Source organism: Macrotis lagotis, chromosome 7 (assembly GCF_037893015.1).
Source record: "Macrotis lagotis isolate mMagLag1 chromosome 7, bilby.v1.9.chrom.fasta, whole genome shotgun sequence".
NCBI lineage: Eukaryota > Metazoa > Chordata > Mammalia > Peramelemorphia > Peramelidae > Macrotis > Macrotis lagotis.
This window is the reverse complement of record NC_133664.1, coordinates 55,589,313-55,603,499: the sequence shown is the minus strand read 5'-3', so window position 1 is coordinate 55,603,499 and position 14,187 is coordinate 55,589,313. Positions and strand designations below refer to the sequence as shown.

The 14,187-nt window shown below is 33.8% G+C and overlaps 1 protein-coding gene across 1 annotated transcript in view; it reads left to right on the top strand.

The window, feature by feature from the left end:
• The window catches only part of CUBN (cubilin), a 284,271-nt gene that overhangs the window by 74,613 nt on the left and 195,471 nt on the right, over positions 1-14,187 (top strand). The window contains exons 24-27 of the mRNA XM_074192929.1: positions 818-978; positions 3,564-3,745; positions 5,563-5,719; positions 9,375-9,562. Coding sequence (XP_074049030.1) covers positions 818-978; positions 3,564-3,745; positions 5,563-5,719; positions 9,375-9,562 — 688 coding nt within the window. The remainder of the gene's footprint in view (positions 1-817; positions 979-3,563; positions 3,746-5,562; positions 5,720-9,374; positions 9,563-14,187) is intronic.

The following is a 14,187-nucleotide window of genomic DNA, read 5'->3' as shown; positions in this document are numbered from 1 at the left end:
TGTAATTGTGAGCTCTCATCACATACTTTTTCTTGAATTTCTAGCTTAAAAATAGTGTAAACTATACTCTAGACCCTAAAAATATCAGTTAAAGGCTTAATTGTTTTTACTAAAGAAGAGTGAAGGGTAATATGACTAAATTATGATACATTTCATATTGAGGAACAAATTAGATTCTTTTTATTCAATTAATTGTGCACTAATATGTCACTTTAAGTTAATAAATACATAAGAACACTTCTAATTCTCTCCCAAATCTAGCTCCAAAATTCTCCATTTTTCTTTATTAAATGTTCAATATTATTCAGTCAACTCTGAAATTGAAAATACTCATTCAGATTTCAACGGATGAAAAATAATTGATTTTTACAACATTTTTGATCCTGTAAGCAATTTTTACAAGTCCTACTTCCTCCACTTTTAATTTACTTAATACTTATCTTTTCCAAATGGATAGTCATTTTTATATGTTTTTGCATATTCCTTGTAGAATGGAGTTCTCGCCTATACCAGTGTACTGAAATCTCCTTAGCTATTCCTCAGCTGGTGTGTACTTGGGATATTTTTAGATATCAGTTTGAAGTTGGTTGTGATTTGGGATAGAGGTGCTTAATTTCATTTGCTAAATATCATTATCAGTTTTTGTTCTTATTTGTTGGCCAAAAATTGAAATTATACTTTTATGTTCATATACTTGAAACCTATGAGAGGACTGATAGAAGCAGATTTGTTTGCAACCATAGTCTATAAGTCTATATAAAATTTTTAAAGAACAATATTAAAGTCTAACCAAAATTATTATAATATCTGATTATAGAGATGGAGGCCTTGAAACCTCAGCATCCCTGGGAACTTTCTGTGGAATAAATAAGCCTCCACTGATAATCTCCCATAGTAACAAATTATGGATAAAATTTAAGAGTGATTTATTTGGATCAAGCTCTGGATTCTTGGCTTTTTGGGATGCTTCATTAACAGGTAAAACATGAGCAGGTACTCCTATCAGAAAGCTTAGTCCTTGTGTTGTATGTTTGTGACTTTTCTGCTTCTTCTTGCTAAATAAAGTAGTGTCCATATTGGGGAGGGGGGCGGCGAAGAATCTAATGTCCAAGGAAATAGAAGAAGCTCTGTGGAGGTCAGCAGCAAAGTGAAATGATGGTGGTCCATATCATTAGATAATTGAATTTCATCATTGAATTAATCATTCTTTCTTTCCCTCAATGGGGATAAATATTCTAATTTAGAGGGAAGAAGAGGGGGATAGCTGCAGATCAGTAGCAACATGGAATGAGTTGGACAGGTCCCATTAGATTTACATCTCATGTCTCACAGACATTTCACCACAATAGTTAGCTAGGGTTAATTTTGCTGCTACTAATAAAATTGCTAAAACCTAGTATTTATCTATGGGACTTTTAGTTTTGCAAAGCACTTTAGATATTCAATATTCACAACTCAGTGAGAGAGTTGCCATTGTTATCCCCATTTTAACAGATGAGGAAATTGAGGCTGGCAGTAATTGAAGGATTTAGTCAGGGTCAAATAGCTAAGGAAGTGTCTGAGGTAGGATTTCAATTCAGTTCTTTCTGACCACAAGTCTTTCATTCCACCCACTTGCTTCATGTAAGTACAAAGAGTGAGTAGAATCTTCCAGAAAGTTGAATTTGTTTTGTAGCAGTAACATGTGGATTCACCTGTGTGGAATGCCACCATACTCTTGAAGTTATCCTGGAGAAGATGCTCTTTCATTTCTCCTCCAGGAGGGGAATTTGTATTTTGTATACTTCTGTCACTCTATACTGGTAGAAATGCAAATATGACACACTCTTTGCAGGTCCCTGGAAAATTCTCCTCATCCTCTGTACTTGCTTGAAGCAAGTGAGAAAGTAGAGCCTAGACTTGGATTCAAAACACTCAAAGAAAAACTTCAGTGATGAAATGAGGAAGGAAAAAAAAAGTTTGCAGAGGATGAGCAGAATTCTCACCTGTACCAGGGGTCGAAGGGTAGAAAAAAAATTTCAACTCAAGAAATTTATTTATTTTTAATAATTTTATTTATTTAAATTTAATAATTCAATATCTCTTTTGTAACAGGAATTAGATTAAGTACTGTGGATACAAGAACAAATGAAATATTACTAAGTTAAATAAGCTTAAAATAGCTTGGATCTGAAAAGTGGTCAAAAGATTAAAAATTTATAATAATAATCTATTATTAATAGACAAAAATGGAAATTGACCTTGATTTCCATGAGCATTAACAATGAGATTTACTGTCCTAATCCATATTATTTTGGAAAAATTATTGACATCTCAGGAAAAATTCTAGAACACATTATTAAGACTATATGGTTTGTGAGGATTCCAAAAGGGAAATAAGTAATCATGACTCCATAGGCCATTGGGTCTAATTAACCTAATTTTCTTTTTTAGAGGTAAGTTAAGGGAATGCTGCAAATAGTTTATGTAGGCCTCAGCCAGACCTTGGGGAAAGTGTCTCATGTTTCTCCTATCCTTTTGGATAAGATGCAAGCATAAGGGGCAGATGATAGTAAAAATAGGTGAATTCAGAGCCAATTACATTACCAGATGCAAAGAATGATCCATTAGTGGATCAATATCAAGATGAAAGCTTCTATCTAGTAAAGTATTTCAGGGATCTTCCTTGATCCTGGTTTGTTCAACATTTTTATCAGTGATTTTGGCCAAGCTATAGATTACATTTTTGTGAACTTTTCATAAACCATGAATCTGGGAGGGCCAGCTTGCATGTTGTTTGAGTCATAAGTCCAAAAGATTTCAGTGTTTTAGATTTTAGGGTTGATCAAATAAGATGTAATGCCTTCCACTTCAATCCAATCAACATTTATTAAGCACCTACAGTTACAAGTGGGGTTACAATTAAAAAAAAAGAAAGTTCCTCCCCTCAAAGAGCTGATAGTCTAATGGGGGGAGGGACAACACACAAAGAGAGGCATGAAAGGGGGGGAGGGCATGGATTTGCAGGAGGTATCTGAAACCCAGTAGAGCTGCAAATGCAAAATGCAGTGGAATTGAGTCCAATTACTGGACTCAAGTGAGACATTGGGAGGAATTTCATGAAACTTTTACTAGAAATGTTAGAAAAATATTCCAGCAGTTATGACTACCAAAAAAATAAAAAGGATGCCTCAATGACAGCCATGCACCACGCTCTTCAGTCCTCAATAACCGCGAAGTCCAAATTAAAAGAGCCTTCATGGATTATATACTCTAACCTGGACCCAAGTCCCTTTATCCTTACCCCCAACAGATAATGGCTGTCATGTGGTCATCTTTTTTTGGACCCCTTTTGTCCTGTGACTTTTGGATTAGAAAAAAATAGGGCATTTGTTTGGGAATATAGGAATTATAGACTTACACCTTGGGACCTCTTCAGAGGCTTGCATTCATGTTATCAGTGGCCTTTTGTGCATCTCTCTGTTTGAAAGAGTTATGGTAGAAACCTTTGACCTTGAGAAAAGGATCCACTTATTCCTGAAGAAGAAAAGTAAATATTTCTTCATCTGTTCTTCCCCCCACAGGCTGTGGTGGAAATCTCACGACTCCAAGTGGTGTCTTCATGTCTCCCAACTATCCAATGCCATATTACCACAGTTCTGAATGTTTTTGGTTGCTGAAGTCCAACAGAGGCAGTCAATTTGAACTTATGTTTAAAGACTTCCACTTAGAGAGTCATCCAAATTGCAGTTTAGATTATTTGGCTGTATGTATCATATTTAATTTCATTATCTATCCTTTCTTCTAACTCTGGATCCACAATCTATCTATTTCTTTCATCTTAGAGGTTTAGAAAAGTCCTCCCTTGTCTATGAAGACAAAAGCTATTCTCATATTTAAAAATTAATTGATGTAATTAAGATATATATAAAATATATGTGTATATAATGTGTGTTTTACACACACAAATGAAACTTTCTAATGAATGAGAATGAATGGATATTTTGCAATACATTTTCAGTGTGTAAAATATTAATGGTTTCATGATCTTTCCCTCCAGTGATCTTTCTCTACATTAGTAAACGATTTCATGAGTTTCTGTGACTGAAAAAATAATTCATCACCCATTGACCTCCTTGATGAACCCATCTGAACTTAGGTATACTACTACTCAGATGAAAGATGCCCATTCTGTTGCCAGGCCCATATTTGAAGTCTTTCATCATAGCAGGACCTGACAAGGCTTGTATCTCTTTGTGGTACAACCTTTGAGAATGCAGGATCATCTCTACTGTCAAGAGATTCATCAGTAATGGCATTTCACTAGATCTGTGCTACATTTATGTAAAATATATATATATATGTATATATGAAATTTTCCTGATTTTCCAAAGCTAGTAGATGTATAAGAATAGTTTGGGGATTAAAAGTATTAACATTCTATGAAGTATCTATGTGTGTTTTGCTAGGTAAAAATTCCAGTAATTTGGACAACTGTTTGCATATATGAAAAGTGAGAATTGCTCTTTATTGAACAAAGCTTGAATTGTATTAGCAAAGTCATCAATTACCATTATAAATTTCAATAGTCAAAAACCTAAGACAAATTCCATTGTTCCTAGGTCCACAAATTTGAATGGTCTTAATGATTATCTTTTAAAATTTGGTTCTACTCTAATCTTAGTAATCTTCATATAAAAGCTAGATAGAGAGACAAAGTAAATAAAGCATTTATTATATACCAAATATTACACTAAGCATTGACGTACAGCATAAACAAAAGAAAAAAGAGAAAGACAGAGAGGCCTTTCCCTCTTAGTGTTTGTATTCTAAAGGAAGTAACAGCACAGAAATGAGAATTGAAGAGGGAAGGCCGATATTTAGAAAAGGTGTCAAAGTACAGAGAAGCAGTAGAGTCAGGAGAGAAGTAGGCTGTAGCTGACCCTCAAACTTCTCCAATGATGGTTCCCACTATGAATTCACCTAGGGAATAAGGGTCCTGGATCTCCTGGGTGAAGAGGAAGCTAGGACCAAGGAGGAAAAGTTTGGCGATTCAAACACTCAAACAAACCAACAAAATAAATAAAAGATCACATGTAAAAACTTCATGTTTAGTTGGTTTTAAAAAGTGCATTCTATCCTTAACAAAATAATAAAACAATTCTTTTTGTTTCCTTATCCTTTTCTAATCCTCCTTTTCTTCTTTTCATTTTAGGCAATATGCTGCTGCTGTTACCTTTCATATTTTGTTGCTATTAGCCCTTCATCCTATCTAATTTTATCCTAAATTATTTTATTTTCATTTATTTATTTATTTATTCATTTATTTATTTATAATCTTTAATTTGACCTCAAGTTTGCAAGCTTTCTTCTATAGGCATCTACATCCATCTTCTGATTTTTCAGAATGATGTATTTTTCTCTTGTCCCTTTCTCTTTTCCTCCCCTCAAAAATTCTTCCCCTCTCCTCTCTCTTTCTTCTCTTTTTCTACTTTGATATATCTTATTTACACCTGTGTACAATGTTGAAGTGGGGCAGCTTGTGTCCAGAATCTGTCACCATTTTAAACATTTTTATTTTAGGTCTATGATGGTCCGACTGAGAATGCTCATCTCTTGGCCAAGCTTTGTGGAAATGAGATACCGCCACTGATTCGCTCCAGTGGAGATGGTCTGTTCATCAAACTGCGGACAGATGAACATCAGCAGGGTGGTGGTTTTCTGGCTGAATATCATCAGAGTAAGTAGCAGTAGTTTGGTCTAGAGTTAGTGATGCTGGTGTTCTTGTGCTGAAATAAATGGACCTGAGCCATTCGGGGCAATGTCTGGCATTTGCTGATCCTCTTAGTTAATGGGATGAGATGAGATTGGCCTCATTTGGGAATAAAATGCTCCTTGAACAAGTTAAATCCCAAAGTTAAAGAACATTCTGTGTCAGGGGTTTTGTAGGGGTGGTATAATAGGATTGCACATAGTTGAAAGGACTTTTGAGGGCTTCTAGTCAAACTACACCCCCCCTCATTTTACAAATGAGGAAATTCAGTCCCATAAAGAATGTGTTTTACCCTGGATGAAACAGTGACAGAGGCAAGGAATTGAACTCAGATCCTCTATTTCCACATCTTGTTTGTTTTATTTTCTCTACAAGGTCATATTAGAGTTGATCATTTTAATAGTTATTTTAAATATCTTTTTTCTTTTTTCTATGGGAAGGGGCTTATGGCTTCAGCTCTAAACTTCTCTGATTTTATGTTTCATTAAAGATTTATGGATGTCCACAAAGCCTTAGTTTGTTTAAAGCAATAAAACTGCACTAAGACTTTTGGTTCAACCTGTATTTTCTAAAGATTTATATTCCTCTGGTGTGTATTATTTAAGACAAGAACATTTTATCAAGTGACTATTTTTATAAAATTATCCTATAAACATTTTAGCTGTACTTCCCAGAGTAACTATAATTATATTAATCATATCCTTAATTGCAAGTAGCAATACTAAAGACCATTACCTGGGTGCAATAGTTTCTTTTAATCTTTTAATGTGAATTTTTACTTCTCTGGAGTAAGATTTTCTGGAAAAAATTTGTCAATTTTGAGAAAAAATTTTGATTCAGGGATCTATCAAAATAAAAATTTAGGAAATTTTTATAACTGTGTCTTAAAAACTGAATTGAAAGCTTAAAGAAAATCCTTAGGCCTAAATCTGACTCCAAACTCAATGAAAAGCTTGAAAGAAAATTCCCCTCCCAGGTTACTAATATTCATGGTTCCTTACTGATATGCAAGAAAAGATCACATTGATTCTGGAAAATGGAAAACGCAGATAGGACGAGTCATGGAAATTCAAGTTCATTGACATCCAGAGACACTGTGTGCCTTCTTCTCTTCACTTTGACTGAATCTCTCAGTCCTTCAATCTATAGAAACCACATTGTCTTTTAATGTGTTCTTTCTAGATCTCTAAAAGCTACTAATTTGAAGATGCTATTCATGTTGGAAACTAATGGGAAACAAAGAATACCAACGATCCACTTCTGTATTTATCTTAATTATAGAAATATAAAGTAAATTTAAGTTCCTGGCTACTCTGAAAATCCTTTCTTTTGGTGTTTGATATTAACTGTACAAAACACAGAAAATAATCTGGAATGAAATTACCTTTATGTCCACCACAGATCCCCCCCGAGTATGAAGAAAATCTTGCACAGCAATTACTTATGCCTTGAACTCCCACTATAATAATACTGGGTGGGAGTGGATGGGGGATGCTATAGCCTAGTATACATACAGGATACATAATACAGAGGCTATATTATGACAAAGGCCTCCTATTATTTCAAGGAAAAAAAACTTTGGGTGAGTACCCTAATGAACCTGTGTTATTTTAATTTCCAGGAGATAACAGATTACATTATAAGAGGATTTTTCTGTATTTTAAAACTAATAAAATTATATGTCAATGTGAATTTTCCACTTAGCAGTTAGAATAATCTTATCTAAAAATGACTTTGTAAGTCACTGTTATAATCATATTAGGAATATAAATTCTTCAGAAAATTTTGTAGTTTTAAACATCTTATTGATGTTCTGGATATTGTGTGACTTTGCAGACATCAGATTCATATAGCAACAGGGACTAGGTTAACTGAAATACTTTTAATCCCTGGGTTTTAGTTGAATGTTGATAAAACTTGATGTTATAGGTGAAGAAATAATATTTCCAATTACTGTACCAGCCCATGCATCACTCATAAGTTCAAGGTGACCCGCCCACTCATTTTGAGGTTGTTTCTCTGGAGCTACCCACTCATCATGTTACTCATTCAAAATCCATTTTCCCCCCTGGTATTTGATTTGTTTCTCTATAGATGCCCCAAATTATTATCTGTCTAAGAGCCGAGCAGGGAAGAGCAGAGATAACCATTCATTTTTGTGTAGGTGATAGTTTCTGGACAGCAAATTCAGGGCATGCCAGCAAGAAAAATCTAGTCTGATTTTCTAACTGAATATGAAGGTCTTTAGAGAAAAAGGTTTTGATAATGTGAAAGGAAGATAAGTCCAGGTTCAGTGAATCAGGGATACATTTTGCTCTTTGCAAAATTGGCATATACAGATCACATACTTGATTGTGATGAACTAGAAATGGTTCATTCACGTAGAACAATAAAATCACAAATTGCAGGTTCATTGGCTACAGTGCTCTGGCCAAAACAGATTTTAACAGGAATGGTTGATGTACTCTCAGGAATTCTGAATTTAGAAATGCTGCAATCATTTCTGACAACTGATTTCCATGTCCCTGGGGCAGCAAAGTCCATCGATGGAGTCATTAATATTACAGAGGCAGGTTCTTGTGAGAGAACATACATTTTCAATAAAGATAACACTTCATAATCAATGGTACACTTGTTTCTCTTACTCTCTTTTTACTCTATTTATTTCTGACAATAAAAAGATGGGGAAAGATCCCTTGGACAAATGATATCATCTATGTGGCTTGGTCAAATCTAAGCAATTCAACAGAATCTGAAATATGTCCTATGCCACTCTCCATCCATGTTTTTGCTGAAAGTTTAATTTTAAAAAGATCAAATTCTGGATCGTTTGCTGTTTCCCAGTCTTCCTTTGTGTCTTTGCTTCCTTTTCATTCTTTTGGTATTCAATTTGATGACTAAAAAGATGAATCATTCTATTATTATGAATTTTTCACTGACTTTACAGTGTAAAGTGACCTTCAGTTTTTAGATCCACATAAAATCTTGTACTTTCAGAGTGTTTAGACCGGAGGTCAGCATTTCTGTTCCTACATAACAATGGTATTTCATTTAGGGTATGTGAATGTTTAAAAAAATGGATAGTTATTTCATTATGATTCATTTCTTTTATAATCCTAAATATTTTGTTTTATGCATTTAAAAACTTTTTTCTGAGAGCTCCTCAGAAACTTTATCCAACTTCCTAAGGGGTCCATGACATAAAAAAAATTAGCATTAAAATCCTTGCTAGAGAGTTTTCAAGATTGGGGAGCTGAAACTCAAGAGTAATGAATTTATTTCTCCAAGTCAGGATGATTCAATAAGAGGGTTAAACTCTTCTCACCATGTCTCAGTACAATGGAACTTAATATTTTTTTTTCAGTGTGCTTCTTTAGTTCTGCAAGGGACTTAAAAAATTTGGAACACATTTAAAGCCAATTCTTTGTTTTATTCTGACAGTGAACCTTTCTGTTGTAAAAATGACATGCCAAGTATTTATTAAAAGGCTATAAAATGCAGATGTTTCCTTGAAAGGAGAGGCCCCATATACATTTCTTGATGTAATTAAGTGAGGTATGAATATGTGAATATATGTGACTAAGAAACACATGGTGCTAGCTTCTCATCCTTATTTTTCCAGCTTGCCGGGATGTGGTGATTGCCAATCTTTCTTATGGCATTCTAGAAAGTATAAATTATCCAAATCCCTATTCTGCAAATCAACGTTGCAACTGGACCATCCAAGTAACAGCTGGCAACATGATAAACTATACTTTTTCAGAATTTGATTTGGAAAATGATGAAAACTGTACTGTAGAATATTTAGAGGTAAGTAACATTAGATTAATACACCAAGTCTAAAAGAATATAAATCAGAGGTATTACAATGGATATTCTGCTGGACCTGAAATCAGATACTTACTAGTTACATGATCCTGGCCAAGTCACTTAACCTTGATCTGGAAGTTTCCTCATCTGTAAAATGGTGGTAAGAATAGCAACTTCCCCACAGGATTGTTGAGAGATTCAAAGGATATATAATTTTTAAAAGCATATCTGGCAAATAGTAGGCAGGTAATAAAAACTTGTTGCCTCTCTTTCAAAGAGTGGGCTCTATGGGACTAATGGCCTTTAGGTTTTTAGATTCCTGTAGAATATTCAGCACATAGTAGGCACCTAACAAATACTTGTTGATTGATTATTATCATTATCATTATTATTGGTAGAGTTGAAGCATCTTTCCTTTTGAAAGCAGAACCACCTAATTTCAGAGTGGGAGAGACATCAGTAAACTACCTATTCCAAAAGAGACCCCCAATAAGAATCCTCACTTTAAGATACCTAACAAAGGATCCAACAACCCTTGCTTGAAGACCGCCAATAAGGGAGATTCTCTTTCTCCCAAGGAAGTCCGTTTCATATTTGGAGAACCAAAGTTATTAAGAAATCAAATTTTGCCTCTTTGTGGTCTCTACCAACTGTTCTTGCTACAATCTCCTAGGGTCAAACAAAGTAAATCTAATAATTCCTTCTTCCACTTTTACAGACTTTTAAGTACCTGAAGACAGCACATCCCATCGAGTCCTTTCTTCTCTAGGCTAAACAGATCCACTTCCTTCAAATTTTCCTTATAAGACATGCACTCCAATTGAGGAGAAAAGTACATTTGAAAATATGTGTGACATTGAGTTACTATATCCACTTACAGTATTTAAATACAAAGTACTGTGGGAGGGAAGGAACTCACCTTTGGAGGTATCAAAAAAAGACTTCAAGTAGAAAATAATGCTTGAACTACATCTTAGAGGAAGAGAGGAACTTTGAGATAGACATAATGAGGGAATACATTCTAGGTATGGTGAACAGCAGATGGATGTGGCCAGTGAGGAATAGATAGAAGGCCAGTGTATATGGATGGTGGTGTGGGCAGGGGAAATAATGTTTAATAAGGATGAGAAGGTAGGATGGATGAGTCTGGCTGTAAAGGTTTTTAAACCTATAGAGAAAGTTTAGATGAGGTATATCCAACCCACCTTCTTGGATCAAATGCAGCCCTGTGGGATGGTGAACATTTGTTGCATTGGTTGTACTTGGTGGTAGTGTGAGTCACATTGTAGTCATGAATGGATATTGAATTCTGTATATAACCCTTGTGGTTTGGTGGGTGATGGACCCAGAAGAGCTAAAATATTGGACACCCTTTTAGATTTTATTCTGGGAGACAACTGAAGCCCCTGGTGTTGATTTGGTAGAAGAACTGCATATTCAGATCTGTGCTTAAGGAAAACTATATTGGCCACAATGTGTAGAGTGGACTAGAGTAGAGAGAAACTTGAGACAAGGAGAACAATTAAAAAGCTCTTTGAATAATTTAGGTAAGAAGGTGATAAAAACCTTAACTAAGATGGTAGCTGGTGATTGGCAGTCTCAACTAAGATGGTCTCTGTGTAATTGGAAAGAAGTGGTCAGTTTGGAGAGGTCTTGTGCAAATACAAATAACAAAATTGACCAACTGATTGGATACATAGGGCAAAGGAGAGTGAGGAGTGCAGGATGATGTTCCAAGTTCATGAGCCGGACATACTGGAAGAATGTTGATGCCTTCAACAGAAAAAGGGAAATTTGGAAGATAGACACATCTAGGGAGAAAGAGAATGAGTTCATTTTTAAATCCTGTTGAGTATGTCAAATAGTTTAAAATAGACTAGGAAGAAAAAGCATATTCAAGTAGATTCCCTAGCTTTTGCCTGATGGCATCTGAATATTGTGTTCTGTACTCTGCACCATTGGGGTTTTTTTTTTTATTTTTATTTTTTATTTATTTAAGGCAATGGGTTTAAGTGATTTGCCCAAGGTCACACAGCTAGGAAATTATTAGATGACTGAGGTCAAATTTGAACTCAGGTCCTCCTGACTCCAGGGCTGGTGCTCTATCCACTGTGCCATTGCAAAAAGTATGCAAAATTTGATTGCCTTTTTGACATGCCATAGTTTGAAATCGCTCCCCAGAGTGGTTGGTTCATTTCACAACTTCACAACAATGCATTAGTGTACCATTTTTCTCACATCTTCTCCCACATTTCTCATTTCTCTTTTTTGTCTTATTGACCAATCTTTATTTTTTATTATTTAGAACATTTTTCATATGACTATAGATAGCTTTGATTTCTTTATCTGAAAAACTATCTGTTTAGATTCTGACTACCAACTGAGAAATAACTTGTAGTTTTATAAATTTGAGTAAGTTTTTTATATATCTGAGAAATGATGTCTTTATCAGAGAGACTTGCTGTAAAGATTGTTTCCCAGCTCTCTGATTTCCTTCTAATCTTGGTTGCATTGGTCTTGTTTAGGTAATCTTTTTGATTTAATATAACCAATATTATCTATTTTCCATCTCATAATACTCTCTATCAGTTGTTTGATTATACCTCCCCCTTCTCTATGGATCTGGCAGATAAACTATTCCTTGCTCTTCAAATTTATTTATGGTATTATCCTGATTGTGTAGATCAAGGATCCATTTTGACCTTATCTGTATGCGCACACACACACACACACACACACACACACACACACACACACACAGATAAGGTCAAAATGGGTCTGTCTGTCTCTCTCTTTGTCTCTCTCTCCCTGTATGTATGTATGTATATATATATATATATATATATATATATATATATATATATATAGTAAGTATATATACGTATATACATATATATATATATAGTAAGTATATATGTATATGTGTGTGTATATATATACATATATATATGTATATATATATATTTATATATGTAATGTTATATATGGTGTAAGTCTTTGGTCTATACCTAGTTTCTGCCAAACTGTTTTCCAGTTTTTCTAGCAGTTTATGTCAAATAGTGTTTTTTATCTCAGAAACTGATTTTTGGCTGTAATCTCCTTGCTAATATTTTATTTAAAATTGACACATCAATGTTTATTAGGGAAATTGATCTATAGTTTTCTTTCTTTATTTTGGTTCTTTCTGGTTAGATATCAGCACCATATGTGTGTCATAAAAGGAATGTGGTTGGATACCTTCTTCATCTATTTTCTCAAATATTTTATATTGTATTAGAATTAATTGTTCTTTAAATGTTTGATAGAATTTGCTTATAAATATATCTGGCCCTGGGAATTTTTCCTCAAGAAGTTCATTGATAACTTGTTCAGTTTCTTTTTCTAAAATTGGGTTAAGTATTTTTTTCTTTTATGTTAATCTGAGCAATTTATATTTTTGTAAATATTCATCCATTTCACTTAAATTGTCAAATTATTGGCATACAGATGGGCAAAATAGCTCTTAATTATTGCTTTAATTTACTATTCATTGATGGCAAATTCTCCTTTTTCAATTTTGATATTTGTAATTTATTTTCTTTCTTTTTTAAAAACAAATTAACCAAAGGTCTATCTGTTTTATTGTTTTTCATAATAACAGGTTATTATTTTTTTGTCGTTTTCTTTCGTTTTTTTTAATCTCTTCTTTTATTTTCATGATTTACAACTTGGTGTTTAATAGGGGATTTTTAATTTTTTCTTTTTCTAGCTTTTTTAGTTGTATGCCCGATTCATTGATCTGCTTTCTCTATTTTATTGATGTAGCCTTTTGAGAAAAAATTTTTCCCTAAGTTCTCCTTTGCCTGCTTACCATAAATTTTGATATGTTGTTTTATTATTGTCATTATCATTTATTAGATTATTTATTATTTCTGTGATTTGTTGTTTGACCCTCTCATTCTTTTTTTTAGATTTTTATTTTTTATCTCTTTTTTTAAAGAAAGACCCTCTCATTCTTTAGAATTAAGTTGTTTAGTTTATAAACAATTTTAATAATATTTCCATGGCCCTTTATTAAATGAAATTTTTATTGTGTCATGAGGAACATGCATTTATTATTTCTGCCTTTTTACATTTGATTGTGAGGTTTTTATGCTCTAATACATAGTCAGTTTTTGTGTTGTTTTTGTAGTAGTTTTTGTGTACCACTGAGAAAAGGTATATTTCTTTCTATTCCCACTCAGTTTTCTCTAGAAGTCTATCATATCTAACTTTTCCAAAATTCTACTCTACCTCCTTAACTAATTTCTTGTTTATTTTGTGGTTAGATATATCCATTTCTGAGAGGGGAAAGTTGAGGTCCTCCACTAGTATGGTCTTATTGTCTATTTGCTCCTATAATTCATTAACTTCTCCTTTAGGAATTTGGATACTATACATATACAGCATTGCTATTACTTCATTGTCTATCATACTTTTTAGCAAGATATGGTTTCCTTCCTTGTCTCTTTCATTTGTATCTATTTTTGCTTGAGAGCATGATTGCTACCCCTGCTTTTTTTCTTGCTTTAGGTGAACCCTAACAAATTCTGCTCCAGCTGTTTACCTTTTACTCTGTGTGTGTCTCTCTCTCTGCTTTAAAGGTG